Consider the following 25352-nt stretch of genomic DNA (forward strand, 5'->3'; position numbering starts at 1 on the left):
CACACAGTGTACACACACAGTGTACACACACACTGTCTACACACACACACACAGTGTACACACACAGTGTACACACACACAGTGTACACACGCACACCGTGTACACACAGTGTGTACACACACAGTGTACACACAGTGTGTACACAGTGTACACACACACCGTGTGTACACACACAGTGTACACACACATACAGTGTACACACATACAGTGTACACATAGTGTACACACACACAGTGTACACACACAGTGTACACAGTGTACACACAGTGTACACACACAGTGTACACACACAGTGTACACATACACAATGTGTACACACAGTGTACAGACACACACACACACAGTGTGTGTGTGTGTGTACACACACACACACTGTATGTACACACACACACACAGTGTACACACACACAGTGTACACACAGTGTACACACAGTGTTCACGTATACACACACACAGTGTGCGCATACACACACACAGTGTGCGCGCACACACACAGTGTGTGCGCACACACACACACAGTGTATACACACACACACAGTGTGTGTACACACACACAGTGTGTACACACACAAAGTGTACACACACACACAGTGTACACACACAGTGTACAAACACACAGTGTACACACACACAGTGTACACACACACACAGTGTACACACACACAGTGTACAAACACACACAGTGTGTACACAATAATGTCCACGTTGTTGCTGAGCTCACACACCCAAGGGGCCTCTGATCAAGTGAGGGAGCAATGGAAAATGAATCTAAACTTAAACTCCAACCCCGCTCTGTGACGTCACCACTCAGCATTACCTCATCGGCGTGAAACGCCAGGGGGAGGTGTACCTCGGTAGTGACGTCATGTCACTAAGGTATTCACCCCACCCTGTCCAAGGCTCCCTTGAGCGTGACGTCATCTCTGCCTGGGTCGCTGCTGTTTTCTGTTCAAGTGACGTCATGTCACATCCTGCTGCCGCATGACGTCACGAGATAACAGGAAGCTGCTGCTCCGCCGTGCACTGAAATCTGAGGTGAGAAATTCTCATCGCGGTTGTGATGGTTGTGATGGTTGTGGTGGTGGTTGTGGTGGTTGTTGTTGTGGTGGTTGTTGTGGTGGTGGTTGTGGTGGTGGTTGTGGTGGTGGTTGTGGTGGTGGTTGTGGTGGTAGTTGTGGTTGTTGTGGTGGTGGTGGTTGTTGTGGTGGTTGTTGTGGTGGTGGTGGTTGTTGTGAGGGTGGTTGTTGTGGTGGTGTTTGTGGTGGTTGTTGTAGTGGTGGTGGTTGTGGTGGTCGTGGTGGTGCTTGTGGTTGTTGTGGTGGTAGTTGTTGTGGTTGTTGTGGTGGTGGTTGTTGTGGTGGTTGTTGTTATGGTGGTGGTTGTGGTGGTGGTTGTTGTGGTGGTTGTGGTGGTTGTTGTGGTGGTTGTAGTGGTGGTTGTGGTGGTTGTTGTGTTGGTTGTTTGTTGTGATGGTTGTTGTGGTGGTGGATGTGGTGGTGGTGGTTGTGGTGGTGCTTGTGGTGGTGGTTGTGGTTGTGGTGATGGGTGTGGTGGTGTTTGTGGTGGTGGGTGTGGTGGTTGTGGTGGTTGTGGTGGTGGTGGTGGTTGTTGTTTACCGGGGTAGAGTCTCGGTCTCTCTCTCATATGGATGTCAATTGAGTAGCAGGGAGCATGGAAGCGATGTCCAGGTTGGAATTTTACAGCACGGGGCCTAGCCACGCGGGGCGTTGCCTCCTGCCCTCGCCTGAACGCGTTTGCTTCAATTCTCTCACTTAAGTTTAATTTGTCTTCACTCGGCTCGCCACTTTGTCACTTTGTTTTATTTTTAAATATTCACGCAGTTTTAATTTCATTATTTTTTACCAGGCCAAGCCCGCTTGGCTGCTTTACCGCTTTTGTTTTCAAAAGCGACCTGCCCACAACACAAGGTGAGGCTCATCAACAGCGTGGCGGTGTTCACTCTAGACGCGTGGCGGTGTTCACTCTGGGCGCGTGGCGGTGTTCACTCTGGGCCAGCGGCGGTGTTCACTCTGGGCGCGTGGCGGTGTTCACTCTGGGCGCATGGCGGTGTTCACTCTAGACGCGTGACGGTGTTCACTCTGGGCATGTGGCGGTGTTCACTCTAGACGCGTGGCGGTGTTCACTCTGGGCGCGCGGCGGTGTTCACTCTGGGCGCGTGGCGGTGTTCACTCTAGACGCGTGGTGGTGTTCACTCTGGACGCGTGGCGGTGTTCACTCTAAACGCGTGGCGGTGTTCACTCTAGACGCGTGGTGGTGTTCACTCTGGGTGCCTTGCGGTGTTCACTCTGGGCGCGTGGCGGTGTTCACTTTGGGCGCGTGGCGGTGTTCACTCTGGGCGCGTGGCGGTGTTCACTCTAGACGCGTGGCGGTGTTCACTCTGGGCACGTGGCGGTGTTCACTCTGGACGCGTGGCGGTGTTCACTCTGGACGAGTGGCGGTGTTCACTCTGGGCACGTGGCGGTGTTCACTCTACTTGGTGGAGTGAGGAAGCATGAATTCTGAGCAGGTGAAGGTGGCCAGGCGTGGGTCTGGACACACCACCAACTGTGAACTATGCCAGTGTGTGACAGTGGTGGAGCCAGTGGGGGTGGGGTGGCACGTGCCCCTCCAACGGTCCGATCGAAATCCCTAATTTCGATCGGACCGTTGGGGTTTATTAATAACTAGCTTCACTACCCGACATCGCCCGGAACTTGGATTCTTGTCTTGGATAAATTTCAAATTTCATATTCCCTTATCTTTGTTGCAGGTTGATGCCACACACTCCATGGTCATTTCCCCCACCCCCCCCCCCCCCAAATACAAAAGTATATTTTAATACTTTTTGCATTGTGTCCTGTCTGGAAGCTACCGACATGCCAAATTTCAAGTGTGTAGCATGTTGGGAAGTATGCTGCACATTTCAAACAGACACAAATTCACAAATTTCCATTTTATAAATATAGATAAATCAGAATTTTGCGACCGCCACTGCCACCATGTGGCATATTATTACGTGCCAGGGACTCTATGAGAGGACAACAGTCCGAGGCCATAATTGGCAATAAGTAACGGCAAAGCAGTTACAAGCGACTCAGAATTGTGCGCAGTTGCCTATATAGTACACGACTTCCCTGATGGCAAACACCTTCAGCGAGCGCGATGCCAATCATCCGCGTCCAATAAAAAGCATAGGACAAGTCCTTAGTAACAACTCCTTACCAACAACTCCTTACCAACAACTCCTTAATAACAACTCCTTACTAACAACTCCTTACTAATAACTCCTTACTAACAACTCCTTACTTAATAACAACTCCTTACTAGCAACTCCTTACTTACTAACAACTCCTTACTAACAACTCCCTACTTACTAACAACTCCTATCATTTTTAATTGCTGGAGGGGTTACCCCTCCCTGCCTGAAAATCCTGGCTCCACCTCTGAGTGTGTGACAGTGTCAAGTTTGTATTTGCAGTAAAGTCTATTAACTCTATTGTGCACGAAGGTTATATCAAAACGGTAGTTTATTTTTATTTTCCTCTGGAACTCATTGTAAGAATGGAGTCGGGAAGTTATCACAGCACACGTGCAGCTGAAGTTGGAACTGTTCATCCCAGCATTCAAGGACATCTGTGCCTGGCTTCACACCTCTAAGTTGCGATTGAACATTTATTTATGCATTTCTGCATAGCACAAATAGTATTATTTTCCACACCCTTTGCTATGTCAGCTGAATTTAGCTTTCATAAATATTCCTTTTGAAGCCAGACAGCTGAAATTGTGTGCTCGGAGTTTTGGATTAACATTCATTTTGAAGATACGAGGGCTTCCAGGCACGTTTATGACATTTGCCCTCTCATTGTGTGCCATAACAGCCCGTGTGATGAATTTGGGACACGTTTCCACTATATCATGCATATATGAATAAGTATAGACATGTAAGTCGTGTTATTGTGTATATATGCATTTCTCTGTGCATCGATACTGACGTGTAGATGGTGTGGATATTATTTTTTTCTGTCTGCAGCTGTCACTTCCTCTGCAGAATTTGTCTGATGGAGCAAAGGCACTCGGCGCGGCTCGGTGCAAAAAGGCAACAATGCGACCGGCGTGCGAACAGCACGGATCGTTCTGCACATTTGACACAGCACCAGAGAACTCACACAGGAGAGAACCCCTTCAACTGCAGTGTGTGTGGGATGGTGTTTATACATTCATCTACTCTTGTAATACACCAGAGAACACACACGGGAGAGAAACCCTTCAAATGCAGTGTGTGTGGGAAGGGGTTTGCACAGTCACCACATCTTCAAAGACACCAGAGAACACACACAGGAGAGAAACCCTTCAAGTGCAGTGTGTGTGGTAAGGCGTTTGCACTTTCATTTACACTTGTAACACACCAGAGAACACACACAGGAGAGAAACCCTTCAAGTGCAGTGTGTGTGGGAAGGCGTTTGCACTTTCATTTACACTTGTAACACACCAGAGAACACACACAGGAGAGAAACCCTTCAAGTGCAGTGTGTGTGGGAAGGCCTTTGCACATTCATCTGCTCTTGTAACACACCAGAGAACACACACAGGAGAGAAACCCTTCAAGTGCATTGTGTGTGGGATGGCATTTTCAGATTCATCTGCTCTTAAAAAACACCAGAGAACACACACGGGAGATAAACCCTTCAAGTGCAGTGTGTGTGGGAAGGCGTTTGCACTTTCATCTACTCTTGTAAAACACCAGAGAACACACACAGGAGAGAAACCCTTCAAGTGCAGTGTGTGTGGGAAGGCGTGTGCACAGTCATCTGCTCTTGTAACACACCAGAGAACTCACACAGGAGAGAAACCCTTCAAGTGCAGTGTGTGTGGGAAAGCGTTTGCACGTTCAACACATCTTCAAATACACCAGAGAACTCAAAAGCATCTGAAGATCCACAAGGAGTGGAGTCTGAAATCAGCTTGTGAAAGTCAAAGTGCCGCAATGAGCCTATCCCTCATGAAACAAGAACCGGAAGAAAATCCCAGCTTGGACACTTTTAAAGGTATCGAGGTGAAATATGAAGAGGTGAAGGTGAAATGTGAAGAAGTGATGGTGAAGAGCGAAGAAGTGAGTGTAAAATGTGAAGATGAAGATTCAACTCCAAAATCGGACCTTCACATCGATGGAGGCAACGTGAAGCAGGAGGAGAATTCTGACGGCGAGGCAGAGCGAGGCAACTCCCAGCAGTTTGTGGAAGTGGAGGTGTGGGTGGACTTCCTAGACAATACAAAGTCAAATGGAGACCCGGTAGATGTGTAAGCTTGAGACAATGTCGCTCCAATAGATGCACCTTTGGCACAGACCTTTAATGACAAGAATAAAGTTGAACACTCAATTGCGAGTTTCAACCTGCAGGGTAAGAGCAGCCAGTCTTTGTGGACCTGTGGGTTGGGTAGATCTCTAACCAGGAGCGAGAGCCAAGAAGCTCCCAAGCGTTGACTATGTTATAATTGCAATTATATGGTGTTTGCTTAATCACCTCTGGCAATTCGGAGTTTTGTATCGTTTCTCATCTCAAACACTCGAAGAGCACCCCCAAGTAGCAGCTGCCCCTGTGTGGCACAAGGTGGTGGCCCTGCACCGGCCTGCATGTGGACAAGAGCCTGTCAGTATGGGGCGCTGGTTGATGTGTCATCTCAGTTGTGTAGTTAGTAGGTAATGTTTAGAATTTGCTCAATTTTGACCCAGACGCCAGCATGCAATGGCCTACTCGTTTTTAATGACACAATAGTATGTTGTACATACACTGTTAAGCAGACGGTACGTATGTTTTAAAATAGCTTCTTGTTAGTACGATGTAACCTGATGCAGTATATTTAACTGCAGTAATTCAATTTTGTTAATATGCCTGTCAGTTTAGAATGAATACTTGTCTGATTGTGTGCGTATATGTAACATTTTGTCTTTAAGGGTGAAACATTGAATAAGTGATGTTAGGACAAATTGTGTGTTTTGGAAGTAACCTGTACAGATAACTCAGGTGAGACTCATTGTTCTTGTGATGAAGGTCAAAGGGTATTTTTGTGTTTTCAGGAAGCTTCTCCCTCTGGAGCTAGTCATTGTCTTTGAAATAGGGAGCACACTCGAATTATTAATCAGTTACACGTAGAGGAGATACATTCTCTACAACACGAATTATAATTTAGTATTACGTGTTGACGTAGATTTTGTCTAACTAGGTCTAGAAATGCTCCTTGCTGATTAACGTCTGGATGTTCACAACCAAGGGTTGAAGCAAGCCTGACCGCCTGCGCCGCCCCTCACAACCATTTACGGCCTGGGGCCAAGAAAGTCACAAAGAAAACTGCACACGAACGACGCCTCCACGCAAGCACCTGATGCTCCGTTTTGAAGTTTTAAAATGAAACAGTTTTAATTTGATTATGCTTTGAATTCGATAATTGTATTTCTTCATTAAAAGCTTATCTCATTTTACATCTGGAACACTTATTTGAAAACGACATTTGGTATGAATTTTCTCTCGTCATTAATTATTATTTTTTAATTAGATAATTGTATTCATTAAAAGCTTATCTCATTTTACATCTGGAAGACTTATTTCGTGTGAATTTTCTCTCGTCATTAAGTAGATGGCCTTGCCGGGGGTTTGGTTCGATGCGGACTTTCACCTGGTTGGGATCGCGGGATCCAGATGAGGCGACACAGAGCTGGCCGTGCGAGAAGACCGCCGTCCGCAGATCGATTACAACGCGATCGAACGTCTGTCCCTGCGCCTCCGTCGTTCATGCAGGGGACGCGTAGGTCTGCAGCGCCCCCTGCATGAATATGACGGAATGTGCAGCGTTAGTCACGAAGTTGTGCGTAAGCGCCACAACAAGGCGCTGTAAGCTGACCTGCCACCACGTTCACGGGTCAACAGGGGGCAGCCGAGAGAGCGAGGTGCGTAGGGGTCGATGAAAGTAAACCCCTGCCCCCCCTCCCCGTGACCGGAGACTACCACACCTGACCCTCCACCCGTCCCTAAGGCCCCTTAAGATAAGACCTTCCAGAAGGTTCTGGGAGGGGGGGGGGTTCAGGAGGGGAGGGGTGACCCCGACCTGGGGTTAAAAGCCCGGCCCCCTGGACTGGCCGGGCAGTGTTCACCAACTCAAGCCTGAAGACATCCGAAGACCTGAAGACTGGACCAGCACCCAGGGACCCTCAACCGAGGCTCTTGTTAGAGCCGGGTTGTAGCGGACCAGAGGTGAGCTCCCGTACCCTGTCTGGGACGGGTCGTCCAGTCTTCCTTTAACGCCGGGCTAAGGGACCTGTGGGTAGCAGAGCCCGGAGTGTGCAGGCTGCCATAGAAGGGAGGCTGTCACTCCCGGAGGCTATCGGGTGGAAGGGGCCGTACCCCTTCGTGTTACAGTAGTGTGAAGAGCCGAGTTCGAAAGAGTTATAATAAACGCGTTGCCTCAACCAGACGTCTCCGTGTGGTTAGTTAAGGACACAACGCTTATATAAAAGAGAATAGCCAGTGCGTTTTCAAAGTACCTTCTTTTTAGAGAAATAAATTTCGCGTGAGCCCACCGCATTAAAACAATGCTCAGCTGAGCGGGGCGAGCCACACGGAGTGGGGGGGGGTCACCTTATCTTTGTCACGTGCCGTAGCTCACGTGACTTCTGCCGCGACAATGTCTGGATGTTTTCGTCTGAGGACGACCGCTCGTGTTGCGATCGAAACGTCGCGATTTATTTTTTATAATTTAATTTTTTCGACCTACGTCACTTTACTGAAAGAACCAAAGAGTATGAAAGACGTCTTGTCTGCTGATCTTGTTCATATCCGTGTACATCGATATCCCACATTGCTTACACGTACACACCACACACAATGAAACAAGAACGACTTCCGGGGATGGGCAAAGATCAAGGAATCTCTTTCAATGGAGCGAGTTAAGTGTGTTCGATTCAACATCTCTCTGTCCATCTGTGTCTCTGTTCTCCTCTGTGTCCCTCTCTCTCCGACTGTGTCTCTGTCGTCTCTGTATCTTTCTTTCTGTCTTCCTCTTGTCTGTGTCTGTCCACCTCTCTCTTGTCAGTCTCTGTGTGTGTCTCTATCAGCGTCTTTCCAACCGTATTCAACTACTGTCAGTAGCACGCGACTCAAACTTGCTCCGAGTCTCTTGTGTGTACGTGGACCTTATTTTGCACCGTATGTAGCCAACCGTGCTAATCTGTGGGTCTCTGTGTGAGTCTCTGTGTGTATCTGTAACTTATTTCGCACCGTACATAGCCGAACCTGCACAGGAGGAGCGGCAGGTATCTGTGGAGCTGTGGGCTGGGTACATCTGTCAGCAGGAGCGAGAGACAATGCAGCTCCCAAGCATTCACTACGTTACCAACATCATATTTGCACTCATAAATCGCTTGCCTAATTGCCTCGGCAACTCGGTGTTTCGTATCGAATTTCATCTCAAACAATCGAAGGACCCCCCCCCCCCCGCCAAGTGGCAGCTGCCCCTGTGTGGTACAAGGTGGCCCTACACCGGCCTGCACGTGGACATGAGTCTGTTGGTAGGGGGCGATCATTGACGCGCTATCTCCCTTGTGTAGTTTCTGAATAATGTTTGGAATTTCCACAATTTTGACCGTGACACCAACATGCAATGACCTGTGCGCTGTGAATGACACAACGCTATGGTTTACATCTGCCGTTAAGCAGACTGCGCATATTTTTGTGAATGTTACTGGGGTAGCCAGGTGTGTCTGTCGGATTTGAACCTTGAACCTCTCCAATAAATATAGAATGTGCTACCATATTCTTGGTTCTTTCAGTTGGCGCCGATGATGGCAGCCTCGGCCGGTTGGTGCGCCCTGTTTTGTCTGGTTTTGTCTTGTTTTGCTTGATTACCCGTGCTGGTGATAGGGGCCTGCTGTTCAGCACACCCGAGCTGGTGAGAGGGGCCTCCTGTTCAGCATACCCGCGCTGGTGAGAGGCCTGCTGTTCAGCACACCTGTGCTGGTGAGAGGGGCCTGCTGCTCAGCACACCCGTGCTGGTGAGAGGGGCCTGCTGTTCCGCACACCTGTGTTGGTGAGAGAGGCTTGCTGTTCAGCACACCTGTGCTAGTGAGAGGGGCCTGCTGTTCAGCACACCTGTGCTGGTGAGAGGGGCCTGCTGTTCAGCACACCCGTGCTGGTGAGAGAGGCTTGCTGTTCAGCACACCTGTGCTGGTGAGAGAGGCCTGCTGTTCAGCACACCCGTGCTGGTGAGAGGGGACTGCTGTTTAGCACACCTGTGCTGGTGAGAGGGGCCTGCTGTTCAGCACAATCGTGCCGGTGAGAGAGGCCTGCTGTTCAGCACACCCGTGATGGTGAGAAGATGGCGCCGATGATGGTAGCCTCAGCCGGTCAGTGCGCCCTGTTTTGTCTTGTCTGTTAATTCAGTGTTTTGCCAAGATTTTCGGAGTTCCCTAACAAGAGACAAACTTTTAACATCAGGGAAACAACTCCTGTGGATTTATTTCCCAACTTTCTGCTTCCAGCGGCAGAAAATGTGGGATTTCTAGTCATAGCCGCGCTAGGCTTTGCTCAAGCAGCGAAACGCCGCCCAAGAGGTAAATGGTCGGGGGCTCTTGTACGGCTATGCAGACGCGGGATCCGAACGTTGCTTCCGAACTTTTTCCTCTCCAACGTACGTTCACTGTGCAACAATATGGACGAACTTCAGCTACTGATGGTGAAAAACAGAGACTTTCTTTCATCTTCTGTCTTGTGCTTCACAGAGACATGGCTGTGTGATTTGATTCCGGACACTGCGTTACAACTGGCAGGAGTCTATCTTGTAAGATTGGATCGTGACTCATCGGCAATCTGAAAGGCGGTGGTATTTGTTTTTACATTAACAGTGGCTGGTGTGTAGATGTCACAGTGATTCTGCAACATTGTTCTCCGCTCCTTGAATTATTTTTCATAAACTGTAAACCTTTCTACTTGCCTCGCGAGTTCGCGTCGCTCATTTTGGTCGGAGTTTACTTGCCGCCGGGTCCTCAGGTTAAAGAGGCCCATCGCATGCTCACCAACCAGATTCTGAGTGTGGAGCGAGCAAATCCAGATTCGCTGGTTATCGTACTTGGCGACTTTAACAAAGGTAATCTCAGCCACGAACTCCACAAATACATACAATTCATTAAATGCCCTACCAGAGAAGGGAACACTCTGGATCACTGCTACACTACAGTCAGTAGAGCCTACCACGCCGTCCCCCGAGCAGCACTGGGACACTCTGACCATGCCATGGTCCACCTGATTCCTGCATACAGGCAGAAACTATAGCTCTGTAAACCTGCTGTGAGGACATCTAAACAGTGGACCAGTGAGGCTGTGGAGGATTTGCAGGCGTGCTTGGACTGTACTAACTGGGATAAGTTCACGACTGCTATCAAGAGACTGGATGAACTCACAGAGGCTGTGACGTCGTACATCAGCTTCTGTGAGGACTGCTATATTCCAACACGTACCAGCGTGAACTTCAACAACAACAAGCCCTGGTTCTCAGCAAAGCTCAGAAGGTTGAGGTTGGAGAAGGAGGAAGCGTTTAGGAGTGGTGATAGAGACAGATTCAAGGAGACGAAGAACAGGTTTAGCAAGGCGGTGAGAGAGGCTAAACGACTGTACTCAGAGAGACTAAAACACCAGTTCTCTGCTAACGACTCTGCTTCTCTCTGGAGACCGCTCAGGCAGATCACCAACTACAAGCCCAGAGCCCCCCACACGACTAACGACTCCCGCCTGGCCAACGACCTGAACGAGTTCTACTGCAGATTTGAAAGACAATTGGACTGTCCTGAACTATCCCTTCCCACCCAAGAGGCCCCATTCCCCACCCCTACTACAGAGACAACTCTCTCCTTTCCGGAGGGAGAAGTTAATAGACTTTTCAAGAGGCAGAACCCACGCAAAGCAGCTGGGCCGGACTCTGTCTCTCCAGCCACCCTCAGGCACTGCGCTGACCAGCTGTCTCCGGTGTTTACCAACATCTTTAACACCTCCCTGGAGACATGCCATGTACCAGCCTGTCTCAAGTCCTCCACCATCATCCCTGTGCCCAAAAAGCTAAGGCAAACAGGACTAAATGATTATAGACCGGGCGCCCTTACCTCTGTGGTAATGAAGTCTTTTGAGCGCCTGGTCCTGGCACACCTCAAAGCCATCACAGACCCTCTCCTGGACCCCCTTCAGTATGCCTACACAGGTCTGTGGACGACGCAGTTAACATGGCCCTCCACGTCACCCTACAGCATCTGGACTCCCGAGCATCCTACACCAGGATCCTGTTTGTGGACTTCAGCTCTGCCTTCAACACCATCATCCCTGCCCTGCTTCAGGACGAGCTCTTCCAGCTGAACGTGCCCGACTCCACCTGCAGGTGGATCACAGACTTCCTGTCTGACAGGAAGCAGTACATTAAGCTGGGAACACAAGTCTCTGACTCCAGGTACATCAGCACCGGAACTCCTCAGGGCTGCGTCCTTTCCCCACTGCTCTTCTCCCTGTACACCAACAGCTGCACCTCCAATCATCTGTCCGTCAAACTCTTGAAGTTTGCGGATGACACCACCCTCATTGGGCTGATCTCTGGTGGGGATGAGTCTGACTATGGGTGGGAAGCTGACAACCTGGTGACCTGGTGTATCCAGAACAACTTAGAGCTAAATGCTCTAAAGACAGTTGAGATGGTTGTGGACTTCAGGAAAAATACAGCCCCACTTACCCCCATCACCCTGTGCGACTTCCCAGTCAAAACTGTAGAGTTCTTCCGTTTCCTGGGCACTATTCTCTACCGGGACCTCAAATGGGAAGTGAACATCAGCCCTTTCACCAAGAGAGCTCAACAGAGGATGTACTTCCAACGGCAGCTGAATAAATTCAACCTGCCAAAGACAATGATGGTGCACTTCTATACAGCAATCATTGAATCCATTTTCACCTCCTCCATAACCGTCTGGTACGCTGCTGCCACTGCCAAGGACAAGAGCAGACTGCAGCATATCATCCACACTCCCGTCGCTCCAGAAGGACTCTGACCCAATTCTCCCTCCTCCCCCATTATGTCCCCAAAGCCCGTTAACCCCCGGTCACATGACGTCATCCTGAGCATCCAATCAAATCCTCTTTTCCGGCCGTTTTGAGCGCTCTGGCCGTTGGTGGGGGGGGGGGGGGGGTCGCGTCATCCCCCCCCCCCTCCTTCCCATTGTCTCTGTGCCTGCGTTCCTCGCCGGTGACTCACCGATAATCCCCTTGGCCCCTCCCACTTAAGTCAACTTCTTATCTGCCTCGGGGCTTTTCCCTCCCACCCCACTGTTTACCCTTACGCTGGGTACTGGCTGAAGGTCCCACCCCCCCCACCCCCCCCGTGTTGTGAATGCTTCAATGCGGCCGGCCTGTAAAGCTCTACGCCCCCCTTTTTGGGGGGGCCGCCATGTAATCCAGTCTGGGGGGCTCAGCCAATTTCCTGGTCCGGGGAAACCGTGGAACGTCCCTGCTAGTGGAGTCCTCGAGTGAAAATCCATCCTACCTGGTGATCCTTCCTTGAGACCCTATGGGGGTGCATGCGAGTGTTTAGTGGGGCATGCGTTCGTGGGGGGGGGGGGGGCACATGGAGGGGGTAACGGCGACCGAGCTGCTCCGCTGCGGTGGCACCACACAATCTACCAACCCTCGAGGACCTGCACACCTCGAGGAGCATGAGGCGAGCGAGGAAGATTTGTGGCCGATTCCTCCCACCCTGGACACTCTCTGTTCCAGCTACTCCCCCCCGGCAGAAGGCTGCGGTCCATCAGGACCAAAACCTCACGCCACAAAAACAGTTTCTTCCCATCCGCTGCTGGCCTCTTCAACAATGCCAAGGGCTTACACTGACTTGAACATTTTATCTAAAAAATGACACCTTGCCATACTTACACTATGTTACCATATTTGTATTTTTTTATTTTTAGATTGTATCTTACAGCTACTTTATATTAAATATTTATTCAATATTTTACATACTTTTAGCCCCTTAGTGTTAGTTTGACTTTTTACCTTTAGTATAGTTAGACTTGTATACCACTTATTTAAGATTTAAGATTCCTATATGTTGAATGTAAATTCTTCGTGCGAACTTTCATGGCGAATGAAATCCTTTCTGATTAAAACCCTTTCTGATTAAAGTCATGTAAATAGAAACCAAAAATAAAGAAAAAATGTGGTTAATTTTATTATTTAAATTGCCATTTCATTTCATTATTTTCTTTTGAGTAACATGTTTTTTAATTTACCAGACTTTTCTGAAAGAAGCAAGAATATTAATTCCTGCAGTCACGAAAGTTTTAAGTAAAAAAAGAATGCGCCACCACTTGGCTCGCCTCAATCTGCGTGGAGGCTTGGCCCCCCCTCACACAAAGTGTACACACACAGTGTACACACACACAGTGTACACATACACAGTGTGCACACACACAGTGTGCACACACACAGTGTACACACACACAGTGTACACACACACACACACACAGTGTACACACACACACACAGTGTACACACACACACAGTGTGCACACACACACAGTGTACACACACAGTGTACACACACACAGTGTGCACACATACACAGTGTACACACAGACACAGTGTACACACAGACACAGTGTACACACACACTGTACACACACACAGTGTACAAACACACAGCGTGTACACTCAGTGTACACACACACACAGTGTACACACACACAGTATACACACACAGTGTACAAACACACACACAGTGTGTACACAATAATGTCCACGTTGTTGCTGAGCTCACACACCCAAGGGGCCTCTGATCAAGTGAGGGAGCAATGGAAAATGAATCTAAACTTAAACTCCAACCCCGATCTGTGACGTCACCACTCAGCATTACCTCATCGGCGTGAAACGCCTGGGAGAGGTGTACCTCGCTAGTGACGTCATGTCACCAAGGTATTCACCCCACCCTGTCCAAGGCTCCCTTGAGCGTGACGTCATCTCTGCCTGGGTCGCTGCTGTTTTCTGTTCAAGTGACGTCATGTCACCTCTTGCTGCCGCGTGACGTCACGAGATAACAGGAAGCTGCTGCTCCGCCGTGCACTGAAATCTGAGGTGAGAAATTATCATCGCGGTTGTTGTGGTGGTGCTTGTGGTGGTGGTTGTGGATGTGGTGGTGGTTGTGGATGTGGTGGTGGTTGTGGTGGTGGTGGGTGGGTGGTTGTAGTGGTGGTTGTGGTAGTGGTTTTGTGGTGGTTGTTGTGGTGGTTGTTGTGGTGGTTGTTGTGGTGGTTATGGTGGTGGGTGTGGTGGTTGTAGTGGTGGTGGTTGTGGTGGTGGTGGTTGTGGTGGTGGTTGTTGTTTACCGGGGTAGAGTATCGCTCTCTCTCTCGTAGGGATGTCAATTGAGTAGCAGCGAGCATGGAAGCGATGTCCAGGTTGGAACTTTACAGCACGGGGCCTAGCCACGCGGGGCCTTGCCTCCTGCCCTCGCCTGATCGCATTTGCTTCAATTCTCTCACTTAAGTTTAATTTGTCTTCACTCGGCTCGCCACTTTGTCACTTTGTTTTACTTTTAAATATTCACGCAGTTTTTATTTCATTATTTTTTACCAGGCCAAGCCCGCTTGAGCTGCTGTACCGCTTTTGTTTTCAGAAACGACCTGCCCACAACACAAGGTGAGGCTCGTCAACAGCGTGGCGGTGTTCACTCTAGACGCGTGGCGGTGGTCACTCTGAACTTGTGGTGGTGTTCATCTCTAGACGCGTGGCGGTGTTTACTCTGGGCGTGCGGCGGTGTTCACTCTATACGCGTGGTGGTGTTCACTCTGGGTGCCTTGTGGTGTTCACTCTGGACGCGTGGCGGTGTTCACTCTGGGCTCGTGGCGGTGTTCACTCTGGGCGCGTGGCGGTGTTCACTCTAGACGCGTGACGGTGTTCACCCTAGATGTGTGGCGGTGTTCACTCTGGGCGCGTGGCGGTGTTCACTCTGGACGCGTGGCGGTGTTCACTCTGGGCTCGTGGCAGTGTTCACTCTGGGCGCGTGGCGGTGTTCACTCTGGGCTCGTGGCGGTGTTCACTCTGGACGCGTGACGGTGTTCACTCTAGACGCGTGATGGTGTTCACTCTGGGCGCGTGGCGGTGTTCACTCTGGGCACGTGGCGGTGTTCACTCTACTTGGTGGAGTGAGGAAGCATGAATTCTGAGCAGGTGAAGGTGGCCAGGCGTGGGTCTGGACACACCACCACCTGTGAACCATGCCAGTGCGTGACAGTGGTGGAGCCAGTGGGGGTGGGGTGGCACATGCCCCCCCAACGGTCCGATCGAAAACCCTAATTTCGAACGGATCATTGGGGTTTAATAGTAACTAGCTTCACTACCCGGCTTCGCCCGGGAATTGGATTCTTGTCTTGGATAAATTTCATATTCCCTCATTTTTCACTGAAAAACCCTTAAAAATGTTGATGCTTGCAAGAAAGAAAAAAGCTGAAACAAAGCAAGTTACCTAATTCGGATGTTTCACTCAAGGAAATTCAACCTTTTCCCACTTCTACGCAAGTTCGATTTTGGCCACTCCAGAAGGGAATGACGTGGCGAGCTTAAAATAGTCGGGTTCACTTAGAAATTCCAGACAGCATAAGCTGTGAAAATTTCATGACGCCAGAGCTCAGCGTTGGAGAGGTTTTGCTGCTTCACGCAAACGAACAGATGTAATGTTCTGCTTCATATTTAATATAGCTGTTGTACCCGTTCTTCGCGCGGATATGTATTGAAACTCCGAGAAACCAATGGCTTCATCGGCCAGGAGCAAAGCGCCACCTAAAATCTCCCGGCACGCTGTTAACAGCTCTAAGCATTGCAGAGCGCTTAACTCAGGTGTGTTGCGGGTTAACGCCACAAACTTCATGGTCATACAAAATACAAAAGTACATTTTTTATACTTTTTTTCATTGTGTACAGTATGGAACCTACCCACATGCCAAATTTCAAGTGTGTAGCATGTTGGGAAGTATGCTAAACATTTCAAACAGACACACATATCCACACATTTCCCTTTTATATATATAGATAAATCAGCATTTTGCGACCCCCACTGCCACCGTGTGGCATATTATTACGTGCCAGGGACTCTATGAGACGACAACAGTCCGAGTCCATAATTGGCAATAAGTAACGGCAAAGCAGTTACAAGGGACTCACAGAATTGTGCGCAGTTGCGTATACAGTACACGACTTCCCTGATGGCAAACACCTTCAGCGAGCGCGATGCCGATCACACGCGTCGAATAAAAAGCAAGGGACAAGTCCATACTTACTAACAACTCCTTAATAACAATGCCTTACTTACTAACAACTCCTTATGAACAACTCCTTACTAACAACGCCTTACTAACAACTCCTTACTTACAACTCCTTACTTAATAACAACTCCTTACTAATAACTCCTTACTAACAACGCCTTACTAACAACTCCTTACTAGCAACTCACTAACAACTCCTTACTTACTAACAACTCCTTACTAACAACTCCTTACTTACTTACAACTATCATTTTGCTGGAGGGGTTGCCCCCCCCCCTACCTGAAAATCCTGGCTCCACCTCTTGAGTGTGTGACAGGGTTAAGTTTGTATTAGCAGTAAAGTCTATTAACTATATTGAGCACGGATGTTATATCAAAACAGTAGTTTATTTGAGTTTTTCTCTGCAACTCTTTGTAAGAATGGAGTCAGGAAGTTATCACAGCACATGTGCAGCTGAAGTCGGAACTGTTCATCCCAGCATTCAAGGACATCTGTGCCTGGCTTCACACCTCTAAGTTGCGATTGAACATTAATTTATGCATTTCTGCATAATACAAATAGTATTATTTTCCACACCCTTTGCTATGTCAGCTGAATTTAGCTTTAATAAATATTCCTTTTGAAGCCAGACAGCCGAAATTGTGTGCTCGGAGTTTTGGGTGAACATTCATTTTGAAGATACTAGGGCTTCCAGGCATGTTTATGAACATTTGCCCTCTCATTGTGTGCCATAACAGACCATGTGATAAATTTGGGACACTTTTTCACTATATCATGAATATATTAATAAGTATAGACATGTAAGTCATGTGTTACTGTGTGTATGCATTCCTCTGTGCATCGATACTGACGTGTAGATGGTGTGGATATAATTTTTTCAGTCTGCAGCTGTCACTTCCTCTGCAGAATTTGTCTGATGGAGCAAAGGCACTCGGCGCGGCTCGGTGCAAAAAGGCAACAATGCGACGGCGTGCATACAGCACGGATCGTCCTGCACATTTGACACGGCACCATAGAACTCACACAGGAGAGAAACCTTTCAAGTGCGGTGTGTGTGGGAAGGCGTTTGCACATTCATCTACTCTTGTAACACATCAGAGAACACACACAGGAGAGAAACCCTTCAAGTGCAGTGTGTGTGGGAAGGCGTTTGCACATTCATCTGGTCTTGTAAAACACCAGAGAACACACACGGGAGATAAACCCTTCAAGTGCAGTGTGTGTGGGAAGGCGTTTGCACATTCATCTACTCTTTTAAAACACCAGAGAACACACACGGGAGATAAACCCTTCAAGTGCAGTGTGTGTGGGAAGGCGTTTGCACAGTTATCTACTCTTGTAACACATCAGAGAACACACACAGGAGAGAAACCCTTCAAGTGCAGTGTGTGTGGGAAGGCGTTTGCACGTTCAACACATCTTCAAGCACACCAGAGAACACACACAGGAGAGAAACCCTTCAAGTGCAGTGTGTGTGAGAAGGCATTTGCACAGTTATCTACTCTTGTAACACATCAGAGAACACACACAGGAGAGAAACCCTTCAAGTGCAGTGTGTGTGGGAAGGCGTTTTCAGTTTCATCTACTCTTGTAAAACACCAGAGAACACACATGGGAGATAAACCCTTCAAGTGCAGTGTGTGTGGGAAGGCGTTTACACGTTCATCTACTCTTGTAAAACACCAGAGAACACACACGGGAGATAAACCCTGCAGGTGCAGTGTGTGTGGGAAGGCATTTGCACATTCAGCACATCTTCAAATACACCAGAGAACACACACAGGAGAGAAACCCTTCAAGTGCAGTGTGTGTGGGAAGGCGTTTGCACGTTCATCTACTCTTGTAGAACACCAGAGAACACACATGGGAGAGAAACTCTTCAAGTGCAGTGTATGTGGGATTGCCTTTGCAAAGTCATCTAATCTTCATGTACACCAGAGAACACACAAGCATCAGAAGATCCACAAGGAGTGGAGTCTGAAATCAGCTTGTGGAAGTCATAGTGCCGCAATGTGCCCATCCTTCCTGCAACAAGAACCGGAAGAAAATCCCAGCTTGGACACTTTTAAAGGAATCGAGGTGAAATATGAAGAGGTTAAGGTGAAATGTGAAGAAGTGATGGTGAAGAGTGAAGAAGTGAAGGTCAAATGTGAAGATGAAGATTCAACTCCAAAATGGGACCTTCACATCGATGGAGGCAACGTGAAGCAAGAGGAGAATTCTGACTGTGAGGCAGAGCGAGGCAACTCCCAGCAGTTTGTGGAAGTGGAGGTGTGGGTGGACTTCCTCCGAGACAATACAAAGTCAAATGAAGACCCAGTAGATGTGTGAGGCAGAGACGATGTCGCTCCAATAGATGCACCTTTGTCACAGGCCTTTAATGACAAGAATGAAGTTGAACACAATTCCTAAGTGCAACCTGCAGGGTAAGAGCGGCCAGTCTTTGTGGACCTGTGGGTTGCGTAGATCTCTAACCAGGAGCGAAAACCAATAAGCTCCCAAGCATTCACTAGGTTATCAATTGCATTTATATGGTGCTTGCTTAATCGCCTCTGGCAATAAGGAGTTTTGTGTCGTATCTCGTTTCAAACACTCGAAGAGCACCCCCAAGTAGCAGCTGCCCCTGTGTGGCACAAGGTGATGCCCCTGCACTGGCCTGCATGTGGACAAGAGCCTGTCAGTAGGGGGCGATGGTTGATGTGGCATCTCAGTTGTGGAGTTTGTAGGTAATGTTTAGAATTTGATAAATTTTGACCCAGATGCCAGCATGCAATGGCCTACTCGTTTTGAATGGCGCAATAGTATGTTGAACATACACTGTTAAGCATATTTTTAAAAATAGCATCTTGTTAGTACGATGTAATCTGATGCAGTATATTTCACTGCAGTAATTCAATTTTGTTAAAATGACTCTAATTTAGAATTAATACTTGTCTGATTGTGTGCGTACATGTAATATTTTGTCTATAAGGGTCAAACATTGAATAAGTGATGTTAGGACAAAGTGTGTGTTTTGTAAGTAACCTTTACAGATAACTCAGGTTAGACTCATTGTTCTTGTGATACAGGTCAAAGGGTATTTTCACGTTTTCAGGTAGCATCTCCCTCTGGAGCAACTCATTCTGTTTGAAATAGAGAGCACACTCGGATCATTCATCAGTTACAAGGCATACCACTCAAAAGTTACACGTAGAGGAGGTACATTCTCTACAACACGAATTTTGTATTACGTGTTGACGTAGATTTTGTCGAATTAGGACGAGAAATGGTCCTTGCTGATTAACGTCTGGATGTTCACAACCAAGGGTTGAAGCAAGCCAGACCACCTGTGGCGCCCCTCACAACCATTTACGGCCTTGGGCCAGGAAAGTCACGAAAAAAATTGCACACGAATGACGCATTCACGCAAGCTCCCGATGCTCCGTTTTGAAGTTTGAAAATGAAACAACTTTGAATTGTATTATGTTTTGAATGAGATAATTGTATTTCTTCTTTAAAAGCTTATTCATTGAAAACGATATTTAGTGTGAATTTTATCTTGTCGTTAAGTAGATGGCCTTGCCGGGGATTCGGTTCGATGTGGACTTTCACCTGGTTCGGATCGCGGGATAGAGATGAGGCGACACAGAGCTGGCCGTGCGAGAAGACCGCCGTCTGCAGATCGATTTCAACGCGATTGAACGTCTGTCTCTGTGCCTCCATCGTTTATGCAGGGGGTGTGTAGGTTTGCACCGCCCCCTGCATGAAAACGACGGAAAGTGCAGCGTTCGTCACAGATGAAGTTGTGCGCTTATATAAGAGTACTAGCGGTAAGCACCCAGCGTTACCTGGGCAAAAAAGACATACACACACATTGACCTACACACACAGACATCCACTTTAGACACACACACATGGAGTTACACACAAATCGACATACAGCAACTCACACACATACATAGACTCTCACACATGGACCTAAGCACACAGATTTACACACATATCGACTAAGAGACACACACATGGACTTACACACAACATGGACCCACGCACACAAATTGACGTACACACACACGGACTCACACATACCGGGGTTTTGGGGCACCCGAAGGGCTGGGGTCTCTCTCGCCGGGGCCGCCCTCCATGGTTTAAATCTGCGGACGTTGACCACTGTCTCACGGCCCCTCTCCCCACCCTGGATCAGCACCGTCCAGGGGGGGATCTGCCGCACCATGGTCCAGGATCCACGCCAGTAGGTGGTCAGCTTCCCCACCTGTCCAGCCCCTACGCGCGGGGTGTGCAGCCGCACCTTAGAGCCCGCTGAGTAGAAGGGGGGCTCCACACGGGGCCGGGCGCCCTGCTCTTGCCGCTGATGTGCAGCCTCCGCCTGTTGGTAGGCCCGGCCACGGGCCCCTCCCAGGATCCCCATCAGGTGCTCCACGGGCTGGCTCCCTCCGGTTGCGGCGGGGGAACGCCGAACAACAGATCTGCTGGTAGGCGAGACTTACGACCAAACATCATTAGGAACGGGGTCTGTCCCATAGATGTGTGTACCGTGGTGGCGTAGGCGAAAGGGGCATAGGGGAGGTGTTCGTCCCAATCCCGTTGATTGGCGGCTGCCATACGTTTGAGCTTCCCGTCTAAGGTCTGGTTTGTACGCTCCACCATCCCATTCGCCTGGGGGTGGTATGCCGTAGTTTGGTCCTTCTGGATTCCGAACTCCCGGCACAGCGCCTGAAATAGCTCTGCCTCGAACTCACTACCCTGGTCAGTAATGACTCGTTCAGGGATCCAATGTTTAAGTACGTATTGTTCCACAAATGCTCTGGTGACCACAAGGGCCGTTTTATCTGGGATGACCACCGCCACTGCGTAGCGCGTGAAATACTCCACCGCCACGAGGATATACCAGTTGCCTCGGTGTAATCGTGGGAATGGCCCCTGTAGGTCGATCCCAACTAGCTGGTTCACCCGTCTGACACGGATCGGACTCAGGGACACCTGATACTGCACCGGTTTCTGCCCACACTGCTGACAAGCGCGGCAGCCCTGTACCCAGGTGGCCACATCTTGTGCCAGTTTGGGCTAGAGATACTGGCGACGCAGGGTCTCCCGAGTGCGCCGTTCCCCATCATGGCCCCCTAGCGGGTGATCATGCACCAACCGTAGCAGCTGGGGCCGCACCTGGGCAGGAACACAGATGCACCCCAGCTGCCCGGCTTCGGTTAGTTCCCGCACCACTCCGTTCTCTACACGCAACCGGGCATACAAACCACTCCAGGGTCCCTGCAGGGCGACCTTTTCCTCCCGCAGGGCTGCCTCCACCGCCGCCAGGTCCGGGTCCCGCCGCTGGGCCTGTCTCAGCTGCTCGTGATCCAGGCCCGGGAACGCACAGCCGACGTCCTCTTGGATCTGACCGGGTGAGGCTGAGTGGCCCGTCGGGCCCCGGGATGTGGGCCCCGTGCCCGCCGGGCGGTCCACTGGGTCCCTGGCTCCTTCTGCAGGGACCTCCGTGGCACACACGGCACTTTCTCTCAGCGGAGGGGGGTTAGTCTCAGGGCGCTCCAGGGGGGCCGTTGCCTGTCGGCAGCGTCCCCCCGTGAAGTACGGGCAGGCCTCCTCCACCCTCGTCTCGGCGCACACCGCGGGTCGCCTTGACAAGGCGTCCGCGTTTGCGTGCGTCCGCCCTGCCCTGTACTCGATCTGCAGGTTATACTCCTGCAGCTGCATCAGCCACCGGGCCATCTGCCCCCCACGGTTCCTTGAATGTGAGGAGGAACTGCAGAGCATAATGGTCAGTTCGCACGCGACATTTCCTGCCGTACAGATACGGCCGGAACTGTTTACACGTGAAAATCACGGCATACAGTTCCTGACGGGTCACGCAATAATTCAGCTCGGCCCCGCTCAGGGTCCGGCTGGCGTATGCGATGACCCGCTCTATCCCATCCTGAACCTGTGACAACACCGCGCCCAGCCCACTGCTGCAGGCGTCGGTGTCCAAAATAAAATCGGTGGAAAAGTCAGGGAAAGCCAGGGTGGGGGGTATGGGCGAGGTGGTCCTCCGTCCACTGATAGGGGTTCTTAGGGGAACTGAGTTTGGTGAGGGGGCGTGCAATCTCGCCGAATCCCTTCACAAATCGACGACAATAAGTGGCTAGCCCCAAAAACGACCTGATCTCCGTCAGGTTCCTCAGTCTTGGCCATTCCACTACGGCGCGTACCTTCTCCGGGTCGGTGCGCACCCCTGCCTCGCTGACGCGGTGTCTTAGGTACCCAACCTCGCGCTGCGCAATATGACACTTACGCGGCTTGAGCTTGAGATGGGCTTCTCGCAGTCGTTCGAACTGTGGTGCCACGACAGCGAAGACGCTCCGTGGGAGCCGTGCCTGCAACGGGGGTGCTGCAGCAGAGAAGCCACCAGGCTGCCGTCGCAGGGCTTCCCCCCACCACCCTCCACGTGAACGCACACACGCACTCACGTAGGGTCTCGTGGGGGGGTCACCTGCCCCTGAGTTTTCACCCGCAGCTCGGGGTTAGCGTGGACGAGAGGGGCACCGCGGCGTATTCGCAAGATGGTTAGTACAGCCATTTAAATCATGCCACGAGGGGCAGCAGCGAGGGGGGGAGAAGAGACGAGTGGGGGGTCACGGGAGAATGGGGAGACGGGGGGCAGGCACCCCAACAATTCATATTCTTGGTTCTTTCGGTAAAGTCACCACGTAGAAGGGAAACAAAATGAAAACCGCGACTTTTTTCAAAATTTCTTGCTGTGGTTTTCACACCTGATGATGATTGCTTGTGTTGCAGTCGAAACGTCGTGAGAATTTTATTGTTTTATATTTTTATTATTTTATTTTTTCCCTATCTTCGTGGTGACTTTACCGAAAGAACCAAAAATACAGTTGAGATGGTTGTGGACTTCAGGAAGAATACAGCCCCACTCACCCCCATTACCCTGTGCGACTCCCCAGTCAAACCTGTGGAGTCCTTCCGCTTCCTGGGCACTATTCTCTCCCGGGACCTCAAGTGGGAACTGAACATCAGCCCCCTCACCAAGAGAGCTCAACAGAGAATGTACTTCCTACGGCAGCTGAAGAAATTCAACCTGCCAAAGACAATGATGGTGCACTTCTATACAGCGATCATTGAATCCATCCTCACCTCCTCCATAACCACTGCTGCCACTGCCAAGGACAAGAGCAGACTGCAGCATATCATCCACACTCCCACCGCTCCAGAAGGACTCTGACCCAATTCTCCCTCCTGCCCCCTTATGTCCCCAACGCCCGTTCACCCCCGGGTGACATGACGTCATCCTGAGCATCCAATCGAATCCTCTTTACGGCCGTTTTGAGCGCTCTGGCCATTGGGGGGGGGGGGGGTCGCGTCATCCCCCCCCCCTTCCCATTGTGCCTGCGTTCCTCGCCGGTGACTCATCGATAATCCCCTCGCTCCCTCCCACTTAAGTCAACTCTTGTCAGCCTAGGGGCTTTTCCCTCCCACCCCACTGGTTACCCTGCTGCTGGGTGCTGGCTGAAGTTCCCATCCCCCCGTGTTGTGAATGCTTCATCGCGGCCGGCCTGTAAAGCTCTACGCCCCCCTTTTTGGGGGGGGGGTCATCAGGTAATCCGGTCTGGGGGCTCAGCCAATTTCCTGGTCCGGGGAGACCGTGGAACGTCCCTGCTAGTGGAGTTCTCGGGTGAAAACCCATCGTACCAGGTGATCCCTCCTCGAGACCCTACGGGGGTGCATGTAAGTGTTTAGTGGGGCGTGCGTTCGTGGGGGGGGGGGGCACATGGAGGGGGTAACGGCGACCGAGCTGCTCCGCTGCGGTGGCACCACACAATCTACCAACCCTCGAGGACCTGCACACCTCGAGGAGCATGAGGCGAGCGAGGAAGATTTGTGGCCGATTCCTCCCACCCTGGACACTTCTCTGTTCCAGCTACTCCCCTCCGGCAGAAGGCTGCGGTCCATCGGGACCAAAACCTCACGCCACAAAAACAGTTTCTTCCCATTCGCTGCTGGCCTCTTCAACAAGGCCAAGGGCTTACACTGACTTTAACATTTTATCTACAAAATGACACCTTGCCATATTTACACTGTTACCCTATTTGAATTTTTTGTATTTTTAGATTGTATCTTATCACTACTTTATATTCAAAATTTATTCAAAATTTTACATACTTTAGCCCCTTAGTGTTAGTTAGACTTTGTACCTTTAGTATAGTTAGATATATACCACTTATTTAAGATTTAAGATTCCTATATGTTGAATGTAAATTCCTTGTCTGTGCGAAATTTCATGTTGAATAAAACCCTTTCTGATTAAAACCCTTTATGATTAAAGTCATGTAAATAAAATAAAATAAAAATGTGGTTATTTTTATTATTTAAATTGTCATTTCATTTTTTTTTAATGTAACATGTTTTTTAATTTACCTGACCTTACCGAAAGAACCAAGAATATGAATTCCTGCAATCACGAAAGTTTTAAGTCAAAATAGAATGGAGGCTTGGCCCCCACACACACAGTGTACACACACACACAGTTGTTGCTGAGCTCACACACCCAAGGGGTCTCTGATCAAGGGAGGGAGCAATGGAAAATTAATCTAAATCAACTTAAACTCCATCCCCGCTCTGTGACGTCACCACTAAGCATTACCTCATCGGCGTGAAACGCCAGGGGGAGGGTGTTCCTCGCTAGTGACGTCTGTCACCAAGGTATTCACCCCACCCCGTCCAACGCGCTCTTGAGTGTGACGTTACCTCTGCCTGGGTCACTTCCGTTATCTGTTCAACTAGAATCCTAATTTGGGCAAAGCTACTCCTGGTGACTGGCGGCTCATGAACATAATATATTCATGAAAGCCGTCGCGAGTTTATTGCGACGTGTTCGGCACCCTCGCCCATCCCTCCACGTATGGGCCAGGCTCATTAACATAATTTATTTAATTTACAGAGCCGCTCATTGTGGGAGGGGAGTGTTTTGTACCCCGCAAGTGACGTCATGTAAACTCCTGCAGCCGCGTGA

General features: G+C 49.8%; 2 protein-coding genes across 2 annotated transcripts in view; one reads left to right on the forward strand and one right to left on the reverse strand.

Moving 5' to 3' along the window:
• LOC116957256 (uncharacterized) overlaps positions 1-25352 on the reverse strand; it is a 631244-nt gene that overhangs the window by 297968 nt on the left and 307924 nt on the right. The gene's annotated exons all lie outside the window — the stretch shown is intronic.
• On the forward strand, positions 941-19851 carry LOC142906888 (uncharacterized). Its single transcript, XM_076055608.1, has 4 exons — positions 941-1036; positions 1868-1929; positions 4032-4925; positions 17350-19851. The coding sequence occupies exons 1-4, from the start codon at positions 983-985 to the stop codon at positions 18662-18664; spliced, it is 2325 nt and encodes a 774-aa protein (XP_075911723.1). The 5' UTR covers positions 941-982; the 3' UTR covers positions 18665-19851.

This window comes from Petromyzon marinus, chromosome 71 (genome assembly GCF_048934315.1).
Source record: "Petromyzon marinus isolate PM22_M1 ecotype Great Lakes invasive population chromosome 71, UKy_Petmar_22M1.pri1.0, whole genome shotgun sequence".
NCBI lineage: Eukaryota > Metazoa > Chordata > Hyperoartia > Petromyzontiformes > Petromyzontidae > Petromyzon > Petromyzon marinus.

What these genes read in the sequence shown, in the direction of transcription:
- LOC142906888 (XM_076055608.1), top strand. Translation starts at nt 983, where the DNA reads ATGACGTCACGAGATAACAGGAAGCTGCTGCTCCGCCGTGCACTGAAA. An exon ending in GCCGTGCACTGAAATCTGAG is followed by an intron (nt 1,037 to 1,867) that starts GTGAGAAATTCT and finishes ATTTTTTACCAG; the next exon opens with GCCAAGCCCGCTTGGCTGCT. An exon ending in CGACCTGCCCACAACACAAG is followed by an intron (nt 1,930 to 4,031) that starts GTGAGGCTCATC and finishes TTCTGTCTGCAG; the next exon opens with CTGTCACTTCCTCTGCAGAA.